The 24,274-nt window shown below is 47.4% G+C and overlaps 1 protein-coding gene across 1 annotated transcript in view; it reads right to left on the bottom strand.

Moving 5' to 3' along the window:
* Positions 1-21,945, bottom strand: part of LOC144600342 (melatonin receptor type 1B-like) — a 111,434-nt gene extending 89,489 nt beyond the window's left edge. The window contains exon 1 of the mRNA XM_078411918.1: positions 21,627-21,945. Coding sequence (XP_078268044.1) covers positions 21,627-21,852 — 226 coding nt within the window. The 5' untranslated portion in view covers positions 21,853-21,945. The remainder of the gene's footprint in view (positions 1-21,626) is intronic.
* Positions 21,946-24,274: the final 2,329 nt, after the last annotated feature.

The raw sequence follows: 24,274 nt of genomic DNA, 5'->3' as shown, positions 1-24,274 counted from the left end.
GGAGAGAAGGAATGGGTGACGTTTCGGGTCGAGACCCTTCTTCAGACTGATGTCAGGGGGGCGGGACAAAGGAAGGATATAGGTGGAGGCAGGAAGATAGAGGGAAATCTGGGAAGGGGGAGGGGAAGGGAGGGACAGAGGGACTATCTAAAAGTATTCATATTTACAAACCACACAAACCACCGCTACCCAGCATGTTTCTCACCAACGCCAGATCCATCATCAACAAAATGGACGAACTAAAACTACAGATATCAGCAAACAAACTCGTGGAGGACTGTTGCATTCTCTTAGTAACAGAGACATGGCTCCATCCACTTATCCCAGACGGAGCCATTGAGCTAGCCGGGCGTACAGCGTTTCGTTGGGACAGAAACATCGACTCCGGTAAGAGCAAGGGGGGGGGGGGTTATGCATTTACGTGCACAACAGCTGGTGCACTAACATCCAAATCATAGATAGCCACTGTTCTCCTGATCTGGAGTCCCTAACAGTTAAATGCAGGCCTTTTTACCTTCCTCGCGAATTTACAGGGGTTATAGTAACAGCAGTCTACATCCCACCGAATGCTAACGCTAGCACAGCTTTAGGCTACCTGCTCGGTGCAATAAACTCACAACAGAGCACATATCCAGAAGCAGCCCACATCATAGCCGGGGACTTCAACCATGCAGACCTAAAGTCAGTTCTCCCGAAACTTGAACAACACATAAGATGTGCTACCAGGGGGAAAAACACACTAGACAAGGTTTACTCAAATATTAAGAAGGGTTTCAGGTCAGCACCACTACCACACCTGGGGCAGTCAGATCACCTGTCCATATTCCTAACTCCAGCATACACCCCACTCAGGAGGAAAGCTCCAGTCACCATAAAGACTGTTAAGACATGGCCTGAAGGAGCTTCCTCGCAGCTGCAGGATTGCTTCGAAAGGACCAACTGGGATATTTTTGAGGATCAGGACTTGGAGGAGTACACATCAACTGTACTTTGCTACATCCAAAACTGTGTTGACAATGTCACCGTCGACAAACGCATCCGGTTGTATCCCAATCAAAAACCCTGGATGACAAAGGATGTCAGGTCTCTCCTCAAGGACCGTAACACCGCCTTCAGGTCTAGTGATAGAGCTCTATACAGTGCTGCTAGAACCAACCTGAAGAGAGGCATCAAGGATGCCAAAGCGTCCTACAAGAGGAAGATTGAGGACCACTTTTCCAACAATGACCCACGGCGGGTATGGCAAGGCATCCAGCACATCACCAACTACAAGACCAGCAACCGCACGACTGCCGACGGCGACGCCTCGCTGGCAGAGGAACTTAACTGTTTCTTTGCTCGTTTCGAGGTGAAAGCTACAGTGGCAGACATAACACCCTCTCCAGCACCTGACAGCAACACCTTCACTGTGCAGGAGTATGATGTTAAGCGCGTGCTCAGAGCAGTGAATCCCAGGAAAGCTGCAGGCCCCGATGGTGTGACGGGCAGAGTGCTGAGGGAATGTGCAGACCAATTATCTGAGGTCTTCACAAAAATCTTCAACCTGTCCCTTTTAAAATCCACCATCCCTCCCTGCCTGAAGTCCGCCATAATCATCCCACTGCCGAAAAAGTCTGTCATCAGCGGTCTTAACGACTACCGTCCGGTAGCACTCACACCGGTCATCACAAAGTGCTTCGAGAGACTGGTCCTGCAGCACATCAAAGCCAGCCTCCCACCCACCTTCGACCCACACCAGTTTGCCTACAGAGCAAATAGGTCTACAGGGGATGCCATCGACACTGCTCTTCACACTGCACTGACCCACCTTGAACACCAGGGGAGCTATGTGAGGATGCTCTTCCTCGACTTCAGCTCTGCCTTTAACACGGTCATCCCAAGCAGACTGGTCATCAAACTTTCCGACCTTGGATTTTCCCAAACCATCTGCCAATGGATCAAGGACTTCCTGACCAACCGCCCCCAGACCGTCAAAATAGGCCCTCACCTCTCCTCCACCATTACACTGAGCACCGGCTCACCACAGGGCTGTGTGTTGAGCCCCATCCTTTACTCCCTCTACACTCACGACTGCGCCCCCACCCATCCCACCAACACCATCATCAAGTTCGCGGATGACACGACTGTGGTTGGACTCATCTCAGAAGGAGATGAGACAGCCTATAGGGATGAAATCCAAAGGCTGGCAGCATGGTGTTCAGTGAACAATCTGGTCCTGAACTCCTCCAAAACAAAGGAACTTATAATTGACTTTAGAAAAACCAGTGGAGATTACGACCCACTCTACATCAATGGGGTCTGTGTGGAAAGGGTACCAGCTTTCAGGTTCCTGGGTACGCACATCGCAGAGGATCTTACCTGGTCTACCAACACCATCACCACAGTAAAGAAGGCATAGCAGAGACTCCACTTCCTGAGGATCCTCAGGAAAACCAACCTGCAGGAGAAGCTCATGTTGTCCTTCTATCGCTGCTCCATCGAGAGTGTGCTGGCATACTGTATAACCACATGGTATGCCAGCTGCTCAGAAAAGGACAGGAAGGCCCTTCAGAGGGTCATCACGACGGCCCAGAAGATCATCGGCTGCTCACTGCCCTCCCTGGAGCACCTGTTCAGCCTACGCTGCCTCAGTAGAGCAGGCAAAATAATAAAAGATCCATCCCACCCCGGCCACCGTCTGTTTGTTCATCTGCCCTCTGGTCGACGTTTCAGGTCGATCAAATCCCGAACAAACAGACTTAAGAACAGTTTTTACCCCAGGGCCATACGAGAACTGAACACTACCTTTGCACTAGGCAACACCGTTAAAAAATCTTGTACTTAATATAATTGTATTTAATTGTATTTATGTATTTATTTGTTTTTGCATTTATTGCATATATGTTTGTACGCACCGTCAGGATTGGCTATTTTTTAATTTCGTTGTACTCGTTGCAATGACAATAAATGAATAATATTATTATTATTATTATTACTTCAAGGAATTTCATAAAGCTTTTGCAAACTAAACACATCGATTGGTTGGAGAAAGACTGCAGATGCCGGAATCTTGATCAAAATATAAAGTGCTGGAGGAAGTCGGCGGGTCAGGCAGCATCTGGGGAAGAAGGGTACCAAACCAAAACATTGCTTGTGCGTTCTCTTGTCAGATGCTGCCTGACCCGCTGAGTTCATCCTTTAGACAGTTTCAACTTCTGTGTCTTTTTATTCAAATCTCAAGATGTCAACATTGATGTCTGCTTATAGACTCAGCACCTCTGGCCCACCAAGTCCACACCGTCCATCAAGTACCCATTGAGACCGTGCCGATGCCAATTCCATTTTTTAGTCTCCATGCAGTTCCATAAACTCCGCTGAAATACTACAATTCCTCTCCACACCACAGGGCATTTACAATGTCCACTTAACCCACCAACCTGCCCATCTTCAGGAAGTAGGAGGAAACTGGGGCACCTGGAGGAAACACACAGGGGCAGCAGGGAGAGCACGCATGCTCCACATGCACACGCATACACATGCACACGCACACATACACACACACACACACACACACACACACATATACACACACCCGCACGCACACGCGCACACACATGCTCATACACACACACACACAGAATACCGAGGGCCAAATTAAACCTGGGTCATTGGAGCTGTGAGATAACCACTGTACTAGCTGCACCAATTTGCAACACCAACATTTAGTGCCCACCCTCACCTTCAAGAGATTCAAGATTCAAGATAGCTTTATTTGTCATCCAAAAAAACGATTTTTTTGGACGAAATTCAGTCACCCACAGTCCAACAATAAAACATTAAATTAGGTAGATTACACAATAAAGCATTAAAATAGGTAAATTACACAACCCCAAAAACACCAAAAAAAAAGAAAAAAATGAACATAGTCGTGAGAAGTCAGCTTCTCTTCGGAGTGCGGTGAAAGTACTCCCTTAGGCTTGCTCCAGTGAACATGAATAGACAGCAATATGTGTTCAAGAAAGGGTGATGTGCCACTTAAATCCCCGACTGGTTGTATTCCCTTATTCCGCTGGCTCTCGATCATCTAGGTGATAGTTAAAGGTGTGGGAGGGAGATGCTGCTCATTTAACATTGCTGAGTTGGTTCAGTGCAGTCGTAGACGGCTTACGTTGCAGTCACCGCGTGCCCATATTCGAAAGAAGGAATATTTGCGTTTCAAAATTAATCCTCTAAAGTTCAGGAGGCCGTGTCCTTGATTCACAGAGTGTAAGTTTCCAGGAGGATAGATAGAAAAAATATATTTCTATAAGCAGTCCAAAGTCTCATTCCGCCTGCAGCCTGTGCATGGTTGTTTTCCACCGTGATTCTGTCTGGAAATGACCGAGTATATGGAGCCTGTGACCATAACCTGCTGGGCAAAGGATGACTGGGGTCACCTGGGGGGATAGGACCCTGTGCATCAAAGATACTAGAGGAACAAGATGGACCACTCCGTTGAAATCGCCTACACTGAAGTGTAGTACGCAAAGGAGCCATTTTAGTAGGCAAAACCCGCCGTTCGCTCTGCCTCTCACAGTGTAATCAGTGTTTTGGGGGAACAGTATGTGTGATGATACCATTAAAATGCAGAATATATCTCATCTATCAATTCACAGATTTTTGTTATTTTTCTTTTTAAATGTTTCCGCAAGTTTCTGCCTACTAAAATGGCGCCATGACATACTACGGTTTTTAGGATCGAGTGGTCTATCTTGTTCCTCTAGTGTCTTTGCTTTTCATCAACTCCATTCTAACCATGTGTTTCTGTTCAGGTGTGATTCTGGCAAGGCATGAAGCATGGCGCGCCGAACACAAGGGATTCCTGGAGTAAAGCACGAGCTGCCGGAGGAACTCAGTGGATCAGGCAGCATAGGTGGAGGGAAATGGACAAGTCAACATTTTATGGCAGGATCTTTCATCTGGAACTGAAAGAATTGAGTGGAGGGAGCCAATATAAAGAGGTGAAGGGGAGGGTATGGGCAAGAGCCGGCAAACAGACAACATACTCTTGGGTTGCATCACAGCTTGGTTGGAGAAAGGCTTTGTCCAAGACCACATGAAATTGCACAGCGATATGTGGATGTAGCCAGAAGAAATGTGTGGGAAGGAACTGCAGATGCATGGTTTAAACCAAAGATTTATGTTGGCTGCTTTCAATGGTGGGGAGTCTGGTCTTTGTGATGGACTTGGCTGCATCCACAGCTGGACACAAAATGCTGGAGTAACTCAGCCGGACGGGCAGCATCTCTGGAGAGAAGGAATAGGGTGACGTTTCGGGTTGAGACCCCTCTTCAGACTGAAAGTCACGGGAAAGGGAATCGGGAGATATAGATGAGATATAGAACAATGAATGAAAGATATGCAACAAAAAAAAAACAATGATCAAGCAAGCAGGACATTGTTAGTTGTTTGCTGGGTGAAAACGTGAAGCTGGTGTGCTTGGGTGGGAGAGGGTAGGAGAGCGAGGGATTGCAGGGAATTTGAAGTTACCACTGGGCTGTAAGGTGCCCAAGCGAAATATGAGGTGCTGTTCCTCCAATTTGCATTTAGTCCCACTCTGACAATGGAGGAGGCGTGGGACAGAAAGGTCCGTGTGGGAATGGGAAGGAGAATTAAAGTGTTTAGCATTCAGATGTTCATCGTCTATATCTCCCATTTCCCTTGACTGGAGTAGACTGGATGGGCCGAATGGCCTAAATTTTCTCCTATCCCTTAGGAATTTATGAACTCAAGTGCCTATTAAATCTTCCCCCCCTCCCTCACCCGGTTTAAAGGGTGGTGATGCCATAATCGTCATGTCCTATTTCTGCTGATCATGTTAATTGATAGTTTATCAGCCACTGCCAAACATTATATACAGTGGTGAAACCACTATGAGATCAGTAAGCATTTTTAAACTGGAGCAATTTAGACCCAGCAGGCATGAACGTTTCACCTCACACTTCAGGGAGATCTGAATGAATAGATTGTTGCTGGGATAATGAAGCTACTTAGGATACCATTCCACATGACTATACTTTTGACTTTGGTTCCTCGATCTGATCAGTCCATCTCAGCAACTCGCTGCAAGGTTTCCGACCAGGAGACGGCACACAGCTCAAAACCCCTTCCAGCGTGTTTTTAATTTTAATCGGGACGTCAAGGGGTAAGGTCAAGGACTAGACAAACACAAAGGAGCGAAAGAGAAGACTTCAGGAAATCGCTAACACCATTACACGCAAGTTTATGTCCATTGTTTCAAAAGTGTATCAGACCAAGGGAGAACCAGACTGATATGATTGCCAGCACCACAAGACTTGGCTTCCATCTGATTCATTCACCGCTGCATATTCAATTCTACAGACGTCAACAAGCAGCGTGACTGGGGGAATAGGCAGAAAGTACGTTGAAGAGGGAGGGAGGGAGGGAGGGAGGGAGGGGGTGAGGTGTGATGTAATGTCCTTGACTTGAGGCATCAACTCTATTTCTCGCACCTGCTGAGGAATGTCTGTCTTTCCATCAGGATGCACATTGAAAGCCATTGACACGACGAACCCCACTTTCCTGACGGCCGTAAACTTACAAAACTCCTCACCTCTGCTTTGATGGAAAGTCAGAGCCGTTCACAGTGCCTCATCCATTGAGCAAGATTTGACCCGCGAGGGTGTTCCTTATTTAATTAGACCAAGACTGCTTTGTGACTTAGTTACATTTACATGCCTTCTAAATTTCACAGCACTCATTGAAAGATTGTCCCCTTGCCCCTGAATTCACCACCCAGGCAACTGAACCATCCTACCAGTGTGGGGTGGGGGGGGGGGGGGGACTGCAGTGCGGGGGGGGAGAACAAAGGAGGATCCAGTGTGGGGGGGGGACTGCAGTGCGGGGGGGGGAGAACAAAGGAGGACACAGTGTGGAGGGGGACTGCAGTGCGGGGGTGGGGGGGTTGAGGACAAAGGAGGACCCTGTGTGGGGGGGCACTGCAGTGGAGGGGGGGGGTGAGGACAAAGGAGGACCCAGTGTGGAGGGGACTGCAGTGGAGGGGGGGGATGAGGACAAAGGAGGACCCAGTGTGGGGGGGGGCTGCAGTGCAAGGGGGGGGGGGGGTGAGGACAAAGGAGGACCCAGTGTGGGGGGGGACTGCAGTGCGGGGGGGGGAGAACAAAGGAGGACACAGTGTGGAGGGGGACTGCAGTGCGGGGGTGGGGGGGTTGAGGACAAAGGAGGACCCTGGGTGGGGGGGGGGACTGCAGTGGAGGGGGGGGGGGTGAGGACAAAGGAGGACCCAGTGTGGAGGGGACTGCAGTGGAGGGGGGGGATGAGGACAAAGGAGGACCCAGTGTGGGGGGGGACTGCAGTGCGGGGGGGGGGTGGGGTGAGGACAAAGGAGGACCCAGTGTGGGGGGGGACTGCAGTGGAGGGGAGGGATGAGGACAAAGGAGGACCCAGTGTGGGGGGGGACTGCAGTGCAAGGGGGGGGTGAGGACAAAGGAGGACCCAGTGTGGGGGCGGACTGCAGTGGAGGGGGGGGTGAGGACAAAGGAGGACCCAGTGCCCAGTGTGGGGCGGACTGCAGTGCAGGGGGGGGGGGGAGGGTGAGGACAAAGGACAAACGCAAAACAAAGAATATCACCGTGACTTGTTACATGTGACAATAAAGTATTCATTCATTCATTCACCTCATTGGAGACTCTCGGACGATCTTTAATTGGACTTTACCGGACTTTATCTTGCACTAAACATTATTCTCTTTATCTTGTATCTGTACAGTGTGCATGGCTCGATTGTAATCATGTAGAGACAGACGTCAAGTGTTGCTGGAAGGTGATCAACCAACAAAGAAGCTCTTTGGTCAGCCCAAAACTTGTTGGCCTCCCAGCGGAGCGAGATGTCCATGGGGGAATGTTGCCGACTGGCCCGCTCCAGACTGCAGGAGTACAGGCTGAGGGACGCACTGAAGCTCGGGGCAGCCAACGCCAAGGCCCTGTGGGGGAGGACCACAGTCTAGGGTCCTTGTGCTGTTGCACATTGAGGGGCAGGGTGGAGACACCCCTCAAACAAGGGAAGGTATATCACCCCACGCGAGTGGCAAGGCTGCCGGGTATAAGGATATTTTTGTTTAATTTAGAGATACAGCATGGAAACAGGCCCTTCGGCCCACCAAGTCTGCGCCGACCAGCGATCCCCGCACATTAACACCACCCTATACACGTGGGACAATTTACAGTTATACCAAGCTAATTGACCTACAAACCTGGTCGTCTCTGGAGAGTGGGAGGAAACCGGAGATCCCAGAGAAAACCCACGCAGGAGAACGTTCAAACTCCACACAGACAGCATCCGTAGTTAGAATTGAACCCGGGTCTCCGGCGCTGTAAGGCAGCAACTCTACCGCTGCGCCACTGTGTTGTCCCAAAATATTTCTGTCAACGTTACCAAATACGATGATGGTGAATGTATGAATAGCCGCTGAGAATGTTGGAAGCATTTTTGCACAGTTCTTGTTCTGTATGTATTTTTTACTCTGAATAAAGTTTATTTTAATTTTTAAAAATGTATATTCTTTCCACAGACTAGTTCGCATGCAGCAAAAAAAGCTTTTCACTGTGCCTCGCAACATGTGACAATATACAAAACTAAACTAATCTCAGTAGAAATAGTTTATGTCTGTATAATCACCCTGACTTCACTATCAGACTAAAATCTCACTGGGAACCTTCCTTGCTGGGAAGAATTAGATAACATTGAACTAATTGCAAGATAATAATTTAAGATGAAGCCACAAGCAGTGGTTAAAATCAAGAATTCTTCATCCTCAGAGATCTTTTTTAATTTAAACTCTAAGGTTAGGTTTTGTTTTAAATCTGAAATTAGAATCTGACTTTAATTTATTTCATTTCTCTAAATTAATTTATTCCAGCAATGTAATGTGTTCCTTTGTTGCAACAGGTGGGTGCAATGATTGTGCTTTTCAATGAGTTTGAAAGAGATTGCTTGTATTTTGATTGAATTGACTGAAAGATACTGCATGGAAATGGACCCTTCGACCCACCGAATCCATGCCGACCATCGAGCACCCATTCACACTGGTTCCATGTTATCCCACTTTCTCATACCCTCTCTACACACAAGGGGCAATTTACAGGCCATTTAACCTACAAACCTGCACATCTTCTGGATGTGGGAGGAAATTCCCCCAGTCACAGGGAGAACGTGCAAACTCCACACGGACAGCACCCGAGGTCAGGATCAAACCCAGATCTCTGGCGCTGTGAGGCAGCAGCTCTACCTACTTTTAAAAACAAATTGCGTTTAAAAACAAGTTTACAACGAGATCATTGCTTTGCAATACCGAATTCCACAGAGTTGCGACTGTGAATAAAATCTACATTCAATACACAGTAATGAAATTTTAAATTCTAATTATTTCTCTGTAGATAACCAAAGATACAACCTGTAATCATTGCTGCGGTTCATTTTAACCACAGCACAGTTTCTTTTCCATCCTGCCAACTTCAGAGCTTATCATCCCATCTCAGATGCTCTACTTTTGAAAGCAGTGTCTGAACATAACTAATGATCCCATTAACCACAGTAATTAGTGTACTTTCAGCTCAAAATCCTCAAGGGTTTGGAAGGATTTCACACAACCGAGCCAAGCTGCCACATTCAGCTTCTCCCAAGTGCCACCGGACAGCATCTTTGGACCACTACACTCAATAGACAACAGACAATAGACAATAGGTGCAGGAGTAGGCCATTCAGCCCTTCGAGCCAGCACCACCATTCAATGTGATCATGGCTGATCATTCTCAATCAGTACCCCGTTCCTGCCTTCTCCCCATACCCGCTGATCCACACCGACCATTGATCACCCAGTCACACTAGTTCCATGTTATCCCTGTAGCGGCCCCTGGTGGTGAACCACGCGCAGTGCATAACCTTTGGCTCGGGAGAGGTCACGAGGTGCCCCGGGGGAGTATGGGAAGCTGGCGCGCGGCAGCGAGGGGAGCGAGGGAAGAGAGGGGTGGTGTAGGAAATTAAAGTGGTGCTGGACGAACTTCGTGTGCTGCCTTATTCTTCGATGGACAGCTCCGCTACATCTGGTGACCAGCCGATGTCCAAAATAGAGATTTTGGAGGATCAAAATGCACGCCGTCAGCGACCAACCTGTCGTCGCCGCCAACCAGCCCAACTCGACGCAGTCGCCCTGAAGCTGCCAACTTTCTGGGCCGCCCAGCCGTGGGTATGGTTTCAACAGGCCGAGGCACAGTTTCATCTCTGCGGGGTCACGACTGACGAGACCCGCTACTATTACGTGGTTGGCGCGCTCGACCAAGAGACAGCCGGTCGGGTACTTCCTTACCAGCAGAATCCACTGGCGGCTGGGAAATATGGGGGCCTCAAGGCGATGCTGCTCCGTACTTTCAGCCTCAGTCGTCTGGAACAAGCGGCCCGTATTTTCAACATGGGTGGGCTGGGCGACTGGAAGACCTCGGTCCTAATGAGTGAGGTGCTCTCCCTCATGGATGGCCACCAGCCCTGCATGTTATTCGGACACGCCTTTCTGCAGCAGCTTCCGGATGATATTCGCCCGCTCCTCGCAGGGGTGAGTTTCCAAGACCCTCTGGCTCTAGCAGAGCGTGCCGACGAGCTGTGGCTGGCCAGGCGGCAGGAAGTGGGCACGCTGGATCGGGCGTCCACGGTGCCCTGGAAGGCCCAGCAGCCTAGGTCCACGCCCGCCAGGGGCTCCGCGGAGCCCTCTGAGCCTGCCGGAGAAGCCGGTAAAGGAGCATGGTGTTTCTACTGGGGCTCGTCGGCCCGCCAATGCCGCCCGCCTTGTATGTTTCGCGATGGTGGACGTGAGGGGACAACACCCTGTCTCCTGTCCCAACATCTCGGCATGGTGTCACCCCATCGTATGTGCATCCTGCTCTCGCCGACCGCTCGTATGTTTTCCTTTGCCGCGATGCACACAGGTCGCCCTTGAAGCGCCCATATGAAGGTCCTTTTCGGGTGCTGCGACATGGCCCCGCGACTTTTGTATTGGACATGGGGGGTCGGCAAGAGACTGTGTCAGTGGCTAGCTTGAAACCGGCCCATTTGGACCTGAGCGAGCCAGTACAGGAGGCCCAGCCTTACTGTCGGGGGCATCCGCCATCTCGGGCCCAACCTAATTCGTCCTTACAGAGCAGGCCCCTTTTGCCCGGGGACGTACGTACAAGGTCCGGCCTCCTCGCTCGGCTGTCCGTCCGTTTTTGCGCCTCTGGTTCTGGGGGGGGGTCATGTGGCGGCCCCTGGTGGTGAACCATGCGCAGTGCATAACCTTCAGCTCGGGAGAGGTCACGAGGTGCCCCGGGGGAGTATGGGAAACTGGTGCGCGGCAGAGATGGGAGAGAGGAGTGGTGTAGTGAATTAAAGTGGTGCTGGACGAACTTCGTGTGCTGCCTCATTCTTCGACGGACAGCTCCGTGTCCGCTACATCCCACTTTTACAGCCACTCCCTGCACACTAGCAACAATTTTACAGAGGCCAATTAACCTACAAACCTGCATGTTTTTGGGACAATGGGGGAAACCCACAGTGTCATAGACAGAACATGCAATCTCCCCGCAGACAACACCCAAGGTCAGCATCATACCCGGTCTCTCAAACAGTGGGGCAGCAACTCGACCTGCTGCGTCACTGTGCCACTACAAATATTTACTACACATCCCTTTGATCCTATTATCAAGAAAGGATGGTTAGACAGCCTATTTAGATTAGGTTAATTTAGTTTGGTAGTAGCGGTACAGCACAGAAACAGGACCTTTGGCCCACCGAGTCCGTGCCGACCAGCAATCCCCATACACGAGCACTATCCCTCACACTGGGGACAATTTACAATTTTTACCAAAATCAATTAACCTCCAAGCTTGTTCGTCTTTGGAGTGTGGGAGGAAACCAGAGCACCTGGAGAAAGCCCACGCGGTCACGGAGAGAACATACAAATTCCGTACAGACAGCACCGGTAGTCAGGATCAAACCTGGGTCTCTGGCGCTGCAAGGCAGCCACGCTACCGCTGCGCCACCGTGCCACCGCAAATTGTGAGTATGGCACAGTTTTTGTGTTGATCTGCTCACTGCCGTCTACGTGTCTAATTTGGCAGCAACATCCGTTAGGAATGAACCACTATATCACTGGCGGTGCTGTCAATCCAGTCTTGGTGAAAGACATTTAACCTCCTCCACTCAGAATAAGTTCAATGTCGTTGATATTTTCAACACTTTATCCAAGTGTTGTTCGACATGGAGGGGATGTAATTCAGTCTACAAAAGCCGGAAAAGACTGCCAAACAATTGAATACCTCGCTGACCATTTCAGAGGGGAAGGTAATGAGCAATCTCCTCACAATAGGCGGCAAAATACTTTTATTTGTGTCGTGTGAAATAGATTTGAAATATGACCAAGCGCTTTCAAGTAAGATAACGTAATCATGGTTTACTCACACACTCCTATTCTCCCCTCTCCTGTTAGGCACAAGACACTGTATAAAAGCTTGAAAGTACACACTGTCAGATTCAAGAAAAGCTTCTTCCGCACCGTTATCAAACTTGAATGGACCTCTCATATGTTAAGAATAAACTCTAAATCTTCCAATCTACCTCACTGTGTCCCTTGCATTTTTTGGTCTGCACTTGCCCTTTAGCTGTAACACTATTTTCTACACTGTTTCCTTTTTTCATTTGGACTATCTGAAGTATTTGTGTCTTTTTGCTGGAGATACAGCATGGAAACAGGCCCTTTGGCCCACCCAGTCCACTCCAGCCATCAATTGCCCATTCACACACTACTTCCACGTTATCCCACGATCGCATGCACTCCCTTCACATGAGGGGCAAAGTACAAAGGCCAATTAACCTACAAAGCTGCATGTCTTTGGGATGTGGGAGGAAACCGCAGCACCCAAAGGAAACCCACACAGTCACAGGGAGAACGTGCCAACTCCACACTGACAGCACAAGAGGTTAGGATCAAATCCAGGCCGTGGCGCTGTGAGGCAGCAGATCTATCAGCTGTGCCACTGTGCCACACTTATGGTATGATCTGGTAGACACAAAATGCTGGAGTAACTCAGCGGGACAGGCAGCATCTCTGGAGAGAAGGAATGGTATGATCTGCCTGTATATTTCACAAAATAGCATATCATTTCTCATTGTATCTCGGTACATGTGTCCACAGTAAACCAAAAGCAATATCAACCCTTGCCCTTTACGCATCATAGAAAGACAGCGAGTCTCCACCTTTCAATGTTACAATGAGCTATAGATCGCAGGGGCATAATCATTATACAATAAACCCTCGTTATAATGGGCCACAAGGGGGGGGCGGTGGGGGAGAATGGTGTCCATTATTGCCGATTGTCCACTATAATGGAGTAAGGGTTTATCATTGTAGAAACAAACAGCTGCAGTTGCTGGTTACAATGCACTGGAGTAACTCAGCGGGTCAGGCAGCATCTCTGGAGAACATTGATAGTTGACGTTTCGGGTCAAGAACCTTCTTCAGAGTCTCGGTCTGGAGCTGGGCCTGGAGTCTCGGTCTGGAGCTGGGCCTGCTGGCGGCCAGGGGGGAGGGGCGGGGAGAGACAGAGTCGATGGTCACGGCCCGAGGGCAGCCAGAGTGCAGGTGAGGGCCGGCGGTGGCGGTGGCAGTGGCGGGCACGGCCTGGAAGAGGCCGAGGAAGCTGTGTGGGCTGGGAGTGGTGGAGGAAGTCCAACCTGGAAGTGGCACAACTTGTCGGGGGTGCAAATGGCAGGGGTGGTCAGCACGTCCAAGCGCGATAACCAAAATCCATTATAAGCAGGTCCGTTCAAATGAGGTTCACTGTAGTGATATGTGGTAAATCTACTCACATTGGGATCGGCACGATAATCTCTCTTCATCAGTTCAATAAAAGTAATGTCTCGTGTATTTTACGTTTATCCTGCAGTAGTTTCATAAAGTTCAGTCCCATCTTGGGACATCTGTCTGTTCCCCCCGGTCTTCATCATCAATACTTCAAGCAGTAAAAAAAATAATGGGGTGACCTTTTGGTCATTCAAGCAGTAAGAAAATATTAATTGGACTCTTACATTCTTAAAACTCACTGCACAGTTCCGATGAGATAAGTTACAACGTGGTCCAGTTAAAATCAGCAGAATATCACCATGTAAGACTTTTTTGTGGATAGTACAGATACACTGGTTAAGAAGGAACTGCAGATGCTGGTTTAAGCCGAAGATAGACACAAAATGCTGGAGTAACTCAGCGAGACAGGCAGCATCTCTGGAGGGAAGGAATGGGTGACGTTTCAGGTTGAGATCCTTCTTCAGTCTGACCCTTCGTCTGAAGAAGGGTCTCGACCCAAAACGTCACCTATTCCTTCTCTCCCGAGATGCTGCCTGACCCACTGCGTTACTCCAGCATTTTGTGTCTACACTGGTGAGGAGAAAGGTTGGAAGATGTATTTTTCTATATCACAATACAGACAAAAATGGATAAAATTGACATAATCATGCAGAAGAGTGTCTTTGTTCGTTAATTCATAGAATCTGCAGATTACTCCAGGTGAATAACTAAAAGGTTATTCCATTATTTTCCACATAAAATGAAAATGTGGAAATCTTGTAAATCAAATCATAAACTTTGGCAAGCAATTAAGTTTTGTGAACAAAGTATTTTCAGATAATCCTCAGGTTGGTAATGTAAATTCATATTTATTACGTTTTTGTCACAATTTAGCACTGGTAAGGTTTATTGTAATATCAGAACTGGAATTTTGTTGAATATGATTGAAAAACAAAATGTTTATTATTATTTGCAGCTTTGACACAGTTTGTGTGATGCGCTGATGAAATACATTTCTCTGGAACTAAAAGGAGTGTTGGAATCAAATAAAATGGAACAATTTTATTCTACTGCACGTCAAGGAATTGCATTTGATATTTCGGTTCGCAATGGGACAATCAAAAACATACTTCTGACGTTCAAGAGGAGTTAGAAAAATCTGTCTTCATGCCGAGTCATTTTATTATCGTAAGAAGAAATATAAACATTGACCAGAGGAACGTGCATAGTGACGCAGTGGTAGAGTTGCTGCCTTACAGCGCTAGTGACCCGGGTTCGATCCTGACTACGGGTACTGTCTATATGGCGTATGCAGGTTCTCCCTGTGACCGTGTGGGATTTCCCCAGGTGCTCCTGTTTCCTCCCACATTCCAAGGACGTGCAGGTTTGTAGGTTAATTGGCTTCTGTAAATTATCCCTAGTGTGCAGGATAGAACTAATGTACGGGTGATCGCTGGTCAGTCATAGAGTCAAAGAGTCATATTGTGTGGAAACAGGCCCTTCGGCTCAACTTGCCCTCACCGGCCGACAGGCCCTTCAGTCCATCAAATCAAGATGGGAATGGTACAGACAAGCTGGAAAGGGTACAGAGAAGATTTACGAGGGTGTTGCCAGGACTTGAGGGTCTAAGCTATAGGGAGAGGTTGAGCAGGCAGGGACACAATTCCTTGGAGTGCAGGAGGATGAGGGGTGATCTTACAGAGGTACATGAAATCATGAGAGAAATAGATCAGGTAGATGCACAGCCTCTTGCCAAGAGTAGGTGAATCGAGAACCAGAGGACATAGGTTTAAGGTGAAGGGGAAAAGATTTAACAGGAATCTGAAGGGTAACTTTTTCACACAAAGGGTGGTGAGTGTATGGAACGAGCTGCTAGAGGAGGTAATTGAAGTAGGGACTATCACAACTTTTAAGAAACAGTTAGACAGATCCACGGATAGGACAGGCTTGGAGGGATATGGGCCAAACGCAGGCAGGAGGAAATAGTGCAGATGGGACACTGTATCCCTAAACTAAACTAAAGGTGCTAATGGAAAATGTGCAAAATTAAATGAAAAAATGTTGAAGGGTGTGGAATTTCAAACTTAACTGTGTTACATGCACAGCAAAGGGATCAGCTATCTTTTTCACTGGTGCAAAAGCCAACTCCTAGAAAACCTTTCATCTTTAAATCTGGCATCCCTCCCATGTCAGTAAAATATTTCTCTACCAGCTGTGCTCATTCGGATGTGTTCAGCATTGTGCCGAGAATCTAAGGAGCATAAAAACCAGATCCACAAGAATCATCCGTAATTACTCAACCGTGACTGCATTAAAACTGCCAGTTGAATCAGGGAAAGGATGCTTCACCTACTGCTGTTGTAGATATCGAAGACCTGTGACCAGCTCTGAGTCTAGAACTCTAGTGGCTGAATGTTAGTCTGCCACTACATTTGGTTGGCTAAGCAAAAAAGCAAACAGCAGTCTATTGAAGCCTAAAAACATTAAGTCAGTCACCTTATCTTCCCAGTTAATTTCCTGGCGATCCCTGTCCTACTTGTAATGCTGAAACACACACACTATGAGTTACAAGGTACGGATTATTATTGGGTCAATGTCAGTTATCAGGCAACTGAACCATCCTACCAACAACTAAAGAACAGTCCATGCTACTATCTACCTCATTGGACACCCTTGGACTATCTTTGATCAGCTTTACTGGCTTTATCTTCCACTAATCGTCATCCACGTTATTCCCCTTATCATGTATCTGTCCACTGTGAATGGCTCGATTGTGATCATGTGTTGTCTTTCCGCACGTGTCAGCACATATCAAAAGCTTTTCACTGTGCCTCAGTGTACATGACAATAATCTAAACAGAAACTCATCTATCCCGCTGTTCACCAGGGTTCCAGATGCCCCACTGTTTCCTTTATTATGCCCCCTTTATCAACGTTATGCCCTTTATCATGTACTCTGTGGATGGCTCAATTGTAATCATGTATAAGCTTTCCGCTGACTATTTAGCATGCAACAAATGTTTAAGAAGTATAAGAAAATAACTGCAGATGCTGGTACAAATCGAAGGTATTTATTCACAAAATGCTGGAGTAACTCAGCAGGTCAGGCAGCATCTCAGGAGAGAAGGAATGGGTGACGTTTCGGGTGATTGATCTGTCAGGCTGATTCTTCATCAGTCTGAAGAAGGGTCTCGACCCGAAACGTCACCCATTCCTTCTCTCCTGAGATGCTGCCTGACCTGCTGAGTTACTCCAGCATTTTGTGAATAAATGCAGCAAATGTTTATTGCCTTGGTGCACATGACAATAAGCTCAACTAAACTAAACTAAATTGTCCATGCCAAATTACCATCCATTTCTTTCTCAAAATCCACAGGCGTTGAAGGCTATGTTAAAAAAATCCAAATCACACCCTGACCCATGAGATACCAGACTTCTGGGAGCTCTGGGTCAGATCTGACCCACCGCTGTGTTCTTGCATTGTCTACAAGTTGATTATCCATTATTAGCTTGGTGCAGCCAACGCCAAGACTCTGTGGGGGAGGACCACAGTCTAGGGACCTTCCACTGTTGCACATTGGGGCAGGGTGTGGGTGGGGATGCCCCTCAAACAAAGGAAGGGATATCACCCCAGGGGGCCACATGAGTGGCAAGGGTGCCGGGTATCCAGAACCAGGGTTTACAGTTTTAGAATAAGCGGTAGGTTATTTAGGACTGAGATGAGGAAAACCTTCTTCACCCAGAGAGTTGTGAATCTGTGGAATCCTCTGCCACAGAAGGCAGTGGAGGACAATTCACTGGATGTTTTCAAGAGAGAGTTAAATTTAGCTCTTAGGGCCAAAGGAATCAAGGGATATGGAGGAAAAGCAGGAACGGGGTACTGATTTTAGATGATCAGCCATGATCATATTGAATGGTGGTGCTGGCTCGAAGGGCAAATGGTCTATTCCTGCACTTATTTCTCTATGTTACTATGGATATTTATGGTTTTTGGGAACATTACCAAATATAAAGCTAACGAATGTATGTATAGCCGCAGAGAATATCAGAGGAATTTTGCACAGTTTTTGTTTTGTACAGGAAGGAACTACAGATGTTGGTTTGCACTGAAGATAGACACGGCATGCTGGAGTAACTCAACGGGACAGGCTGCATCTCTGGATAGAAGGAATGGGTGACGTTTTGGGTCGAGACCCTTCTTCAGACCTTGTTTTGTCTATCTTGTTTTGTACATATTTTTAGTCTGGAATAAAGTTTATTTTGATTTTAAACATTTTTAATGTGACATTGATGCTAATTCATCACTCAAGGGTCGGGGGTGCTGTGATTCAACCTGGAGTATCCATATACTAAAACTCTCATTTGTTTGTTTGTTTGTTCCTAAACAACAGCCAAAAAGGTACACGGTAGCGCAACAATTTTAGGCCCACCTTACTCACCGTCGTCCCTTTGGTGCTAATGGAAGGTTTCATTGAAATCGGTGTTATATTTTTTAAGTTATTCACATTTTAAAGTTTAAATCTATCTCCTGGGGAGGGAGGGAGGGGGTGGAGGAGGGTGGGGGAGGGAGGATAAGGGGGGGTAAGGGTGATGGAGTGGGGGGTAGGGGAGGGGGAAGGGGAGGGGGAGAGGAGGGGAGGGGAGCGAGGGGGATGGGGAGGGGAGGGAGGAGGGAGGGAGAGGGCGAGGGAAGGGGGAGAGGGGAAGACGGGGAGACAGGGGAGGAGGGGGGGAGGAAAGGGGGCTGCACCAATGCAGGAGAGATTTGGGCCCAACTTGGTCTAGTGGGAATCTAATTTTGCCATTCCAGGAAATGTTGTCACATCAGGCAGTGGCCCTCACCCGCTACTTACAACTGCATCTGTGTGCAGTCCAGAATGCCCAGTGTGCACAGCATTGCTGGAATCCTTCAGCGGACTTGGTTTGGTTAGCTGCTACGTCTCTCTGCACCATTACACTCGTACCAGGTGACACACAGCTGCTCGCTGTAAAGAAAGATTCCACTCAACGTCAATAGACCTCCTCTGGGACCTTCTGAGGCTTCTCACAGGCTGGAACTATCTGGTGGATGGTGCAACTGCCTTCTCTTTAGAGTTACGCACATTATTTCCACGCGACAGATAGTTCAGGATTCAAGTCCCAAATTAAACTGCCACCTTTTCAAACACTGTGTGCCACTGAAAGTACTTTACTTTGACAAATATCTGGCAGCGCAACAATGGCTTCAAATTTATTTTTGGAACTTAGTCTTACAGTTCAAATGAGTCTGCCATTGTGGGTAAATCTTCTAAAGTTTCATGGTCTAGTCTTATTCCCGTCCTTTAGTAACTGTTCAACATCAGACTCCTTTTGTTCCTGTCAACTATACACTAGTAGTGGTTAGTAGTTAGTAGTTGTTAAGTTATTGTCACATGGAACATAGACCATAGAACGTCGAACAGCACAGCACAGGAACAGGCCCTTCATCCCACAATGTTAATGCCGGACATGATGCCAAATCAAATTGATCTCATCTACCTGTACATGATCCATATCCCTCTATTCCCTGCACTTCATGTGCCTGTCTAAAAGCCTTCTAAACACCACTATCGTTTTTGCCTCCAGGTCACCACTAGTTTCTGTGTAAAAAAATTGGTCGGCACATCTCCATTAAACGTTGCCCCTCTCCAATCATAGCTATGCCTTCTAGTATTGGAGATTTCCACCATGCGAGAAACATTCTGACTAATCTTATCTATGCCTCTCACAACTTTACGTACTTCTACCCCACAACCTTCAGGGTTCCAGAGAAAAATATCTATCCAACTACTTGTAGCTGAACCTCTCTACGACAGGCAGCATTCTGGTTAAAAAAAAGTACCTGGAAACAGTGAAATGCTTTGATTTTCATACAATCCACCACACGATACAATAAGTAAGAGTGCAATGAATAAGTAATTACTTCTGATACAGTAATTGCTTCTAACAGTTGGACCATTATGATTGTAATCCTTGTTTTGTTGTGAAGAATAACCTTGCTGAATGTTAATCTTAACCAAAGAGTTCAGATGTTTGAAATGGGTTAGTTATGACCAAATTGTTTGCACACTATTTCAGTTAAGTCAAGAAAAACAAACTATTCCTAACTTCTGTGTCCAATGATTATCAACAAAATATACGCTAAAGCAGCTCCAACAGAAGGAAATTATTTCAGAGAAAAGCGGAACTGCAGATGCTGGAATCTTGAGCAAAACACAAAGTTCTGGAGGACTCGGCTGATGGGGAGGGAACGGACAGAAGACGTTTGGAGTCCGAACTGCAATCTGAAGAAGGGTCTCGACCTGAAATGTGGTCTGTCCATTTCCCTCCACAGATACTGCCAGACCCGCCGAGTTCCTCCAGCACGTTGTGTTTTGCTCAGTAATCATTTCAACACTTTGTATAGAATGCGTTGGTTTTGAAAGCTGCACACGACGAATTTTTTTGGTCGCTTTGCTTGCTTTGTACTTTGAAATAGTTTCGCGTTATTTGGCGTTAACGTGTCCTGCGCCGTTATTTGATCATATCCCCTGCTCGATAACACAAGGTGACATGAAGTTATACGATTTATTAGATAAAAGGTCAATTATAATCTGTTATAAAATCAGACAAATGAATTTTGAAGAACAGTGTGGGAACGGTTCGATGCAGGTACTCCGCCTTGATGGTAAACTCGATTGCATTTTAAAATTCCTAGTTTACTATTTACTGAATTCGTTTGCACTTTCTGTAGATACTTCACGACACCGTGGGGGAAAAAAAGTTTTCGTTTTCGATTCAGGAGCTTTTCTCTCCACGTTACTAGCTAGGCAAAGAACAAAATAATCGTTACCGTGTCCATCTCCTTCAGGGTCCACCACTGACATTAGACTGAAACACAAGTGATCTAACTCCAAAAAAAAAGACACAAAGCGCTGGAGTAACTCAGCAGGTCAGGCAGCATCTCTGGAGAACATGGATAGGTGACGATTCTTCTGACTTGCTCTAGAGAGACATCTTCAGAGATGCTGCCTGACCCGCTGAGTTGCTCCAGCACTTTACGTGTTTTTCTTTGTAAACTAGCACCTTGTTTCTAGTTCTGTTCTAACCACAATACGACTAATGACTCTTAAAAGCTCCACATGCGATTTTCCCAAATACACCAGCCAGTACTTTCCCTTGTTCGATTAAGACGTTTGTGAGGATTAGAGAAACAACGGATGGAATAATCAAATACTGGAGGTCTGGTACTATAGTTTTAAGATGAGAGGGGCAAAGTTTAATGGGGATGTGTTTTACTCAGAGAGTGGTGGGCGCCTGGAACACGCTGACAGGGGTGGTGATAGACGCTGTGTGGGATAGTGGCATTTAACAGACTTTTAAATGGACACGTGGATATGCAGAGGATGGAGGGACATGGATTATGCGCAGGCAGATTTGGTCTTGGCATCGTGTTCTGCACAGACACTGCAGTTCGAGGGACCGGTACCTATGTTCTATGTTCTAAAGGGGTTTCTATAAAGTCCTCAATTCTTGTCACCGAGTTTACCGGACCCCCCGACGCCGCTCTTTGTGGCAAAGTGTTGGATGGATTAGTCACCCAAGTATTCCCAGAGTCTGTCTCGGTTCACCCGTCCCACCCCCGTGGTTGGCATCTCCAGCGAATGCCTGTGGACCAGACTTTGGTGGGACCTCCAACTTTCACCAGGGGGGTGAATGAGGGCGGCTACACACTCTCTCTTTGAAGGCCAGCACGCCTTACCGGGGTTCCTCAGCTTCCTGTTCCTGAAGACCGAGATGATGACCATCACGTTGCCCACGATGTCCACCACCGTGGTGAAGATCAGGACCGAGGCCAGTGCCGTGGTCACCCCAACGCCGGCCGAGGGAGTGCGCTCCGACGCCCAGGAGACGGACTCCGAGCAATTCCCATCTCCCGACATCTCCGCCAGCTTTGCATCCGAGACCCGAGCTCCAGGAGGACACATCCACTGGTCCCTATGAGCTTGGCCAAGCCGCCCGTGAGTCCTCTCCCATCCAACCCTCTCCGTCCATCAGCTCAACCGGCGCGACTTCTCAAAGTTGGCTCCGTGCGGGCTCCCGCCTCTACGCTGGGTTGCAGACTTCTTTTTGGGTGCCGCCAGCGTGTTCACTCTCGCTCCTGTCACCATTGCACCGCCTTTATATAGAGGTCCTCGCTCTCCAATGGCTGGACCTTGAGCCAGAGTCTGCGCGCCGCCGTGCACGCCAGCTCCCTCCAACTTGTCCATGTGCACTGGTGCCGGGAGGGAGGCTCCCTGCCCTCTCTGACAGGGGGGGGGGGGGGCTGCTTCACTAGTTGTGACCACCTGTTGTAACGGTGCCCACTCCACACCCCCCTCCCTCCCTCCTCCTCCTCCTCCTCCCCCTGCCCGCTTGCAGGACGCTCTCTCCATCTCTGCGAGTGCAAACCGCGTGCTTACAGCGCCATCCAGTGAGAACTTAGTCAGCACCCTCTGCCCAAACTCCACACAACCCCCCTCACCGACCAGACCATCCCAGACCATCCCAGACCAGCCCAGACCAGCCCAGCCCAGAAGACAAAGGAGGCTTAGACCCTGACCTAACTTGTCGGCGGGCAGTTGACATCAAGTCATTACTGGGGCTCAGTTTATAACCAGTGTGTCGAGATACAGAGAACAACTTTGTTTTGCACTGCTTTCCACAGCAAACTCTTCAAATCTGAATCCGACGCGCAGTTCCACGCGTTAACCGCATTAACTGAAGTTAATGTGTTAACTGATATTCCATGCGTTCACTGTGTTAACAAGGGTTTATGTGTGTTAACTAAAGTTCCAGAGTTAGACTGTGTTAATTATGGTCAATGTATCAACTAAGGTTGAAGCTGTTGAACAGTGTTGACTAAGGTTAATGTGTTAACTAATGCCCCACGAATTTACTGTCATAAGCGAGATTAATATGTTAATCGAGATTCCACATATTAAATAATATAATATGTTGACTAAACTTCCATGCATTTACCGTGTTAACTAAGGTCAATGTGTTAAGTCAGGCGAACACATGGGTTAACACAGAAACACTCCTAAGTCCGGTTACATGTGTTAACTGTTAACTGTGTCAACAAAGGGTATCAAGTTAACTAAGTTTCCATATGTTAACTATGGTAACTAAGGTTAATGAGTTAACTCAGATTATATGTGTTAACCATGTCAACTATGGTTAGCATGTTAACTAAGTTTCCATATGTTAACTATGCTAACTAAGGTTAATGTGTTATCTAAGGTGTCATGCGTTAACAATATTAACTATTAAAGTTAACATGTCAACTAAGGTTCAATGCGTTAACTTAGCTTCAATCTAACTGCCCCTCTAAGAGGACACTGAAAGTTTAATGTTTTTATGTTTTAGTTTTGAATGTTTGTTGGTCTACGTTTGTATTGGAAATGAAAATGTAACTGTTTCCACAGTTTTGTCCTTGTTTCCACAGATGCTGCCGTCTTGACGACTGTTTCCAGAACCTTTCATCTTTATTTCACATCTCTACCATCTGCTGGATTTTATTTGGAATTTTCATTTTGTTTTTCATCAAAATGGTTGGTGGTGGATGGAGATCACAACCCCAAATTGTGGAAAAGTAGAAGCAGATTATTGATTAGGAATTGGTCCCTTTTTCTGGGAATACAGACTTCGAGAACAAGCTGCCGACTCATGAGGTCCCTTCAGGTTGTGAAACTATTATATTAAACTATTAGCCGCGGAACTGTTGGAGGATGCACAGCACCAAGAACCTGTTTCACCATTCAACAATTCACAGTATTGACCTTCTTCCTTAACTGCAACTCCCCCTCTCTGCACAATCCCCACATCTTCCCATTAGCTAAATCCCAAATATTATCAATCTCCTGCACAAGAATTCCCAAGTCTCTGGGATGGATTCACATTCATCACAGTTGATCCGAGAGGGGGCGGCAGACTGTACGGAGTTTGTACATGGGCTTTCTACAAGATGCTCTGGTTTCCTCCCACACTCCAAAGACGTACAGGTTTGTAGGATAATTGCCTCTGGTAAAATTGTGAATTGCCGCTAGTGTGTAGGAGAGTGTTAGTGCACGAGATGTTTACTGGTCTGTTTGGTGGGCAAAAGGGCCTGTTTCTACACTGTATCTCTAAAGTCTAAAAGTAGAACTGACTCAAGAGCCTCTCCCTGTCCTTACTCCTAAGTGTCTAACTCTATGTCCGGTCCGTCACGGGTACTGACCTCCCCACCATCGAAGGGATCTATAAGAGAAACTGCCTCAAAAAAGCAGCCAGCATCATCAAAGACGCACACCACCCTGGCTGGCCATGCTCTCATTCCACTCCTACCATCGGGAGGAAGGTACAGGAGTCTGAAAACTGTGACCTCCAGGT

Source organism: Rhinoraja longicauda, chromosome 15 (assembly GCF_053455715.1).
Source record: "Rhinoraja longicauda isolate Sanriku21f chromosome 15, sRhiLon1.1, whole genome shotgun sequence".
NCBI lineage: Eukaryota > Metazoa > Chordata > Chondrichthyes > Rajiformes > Arhynchobatidae > Rhinoraja > Rhinoraja longicauda.
The sequence above is the reverse complement of the archived record's forward strand: the minus strand, read 5'-3'. Positions and strand labels throughout refer to the sequence as shown.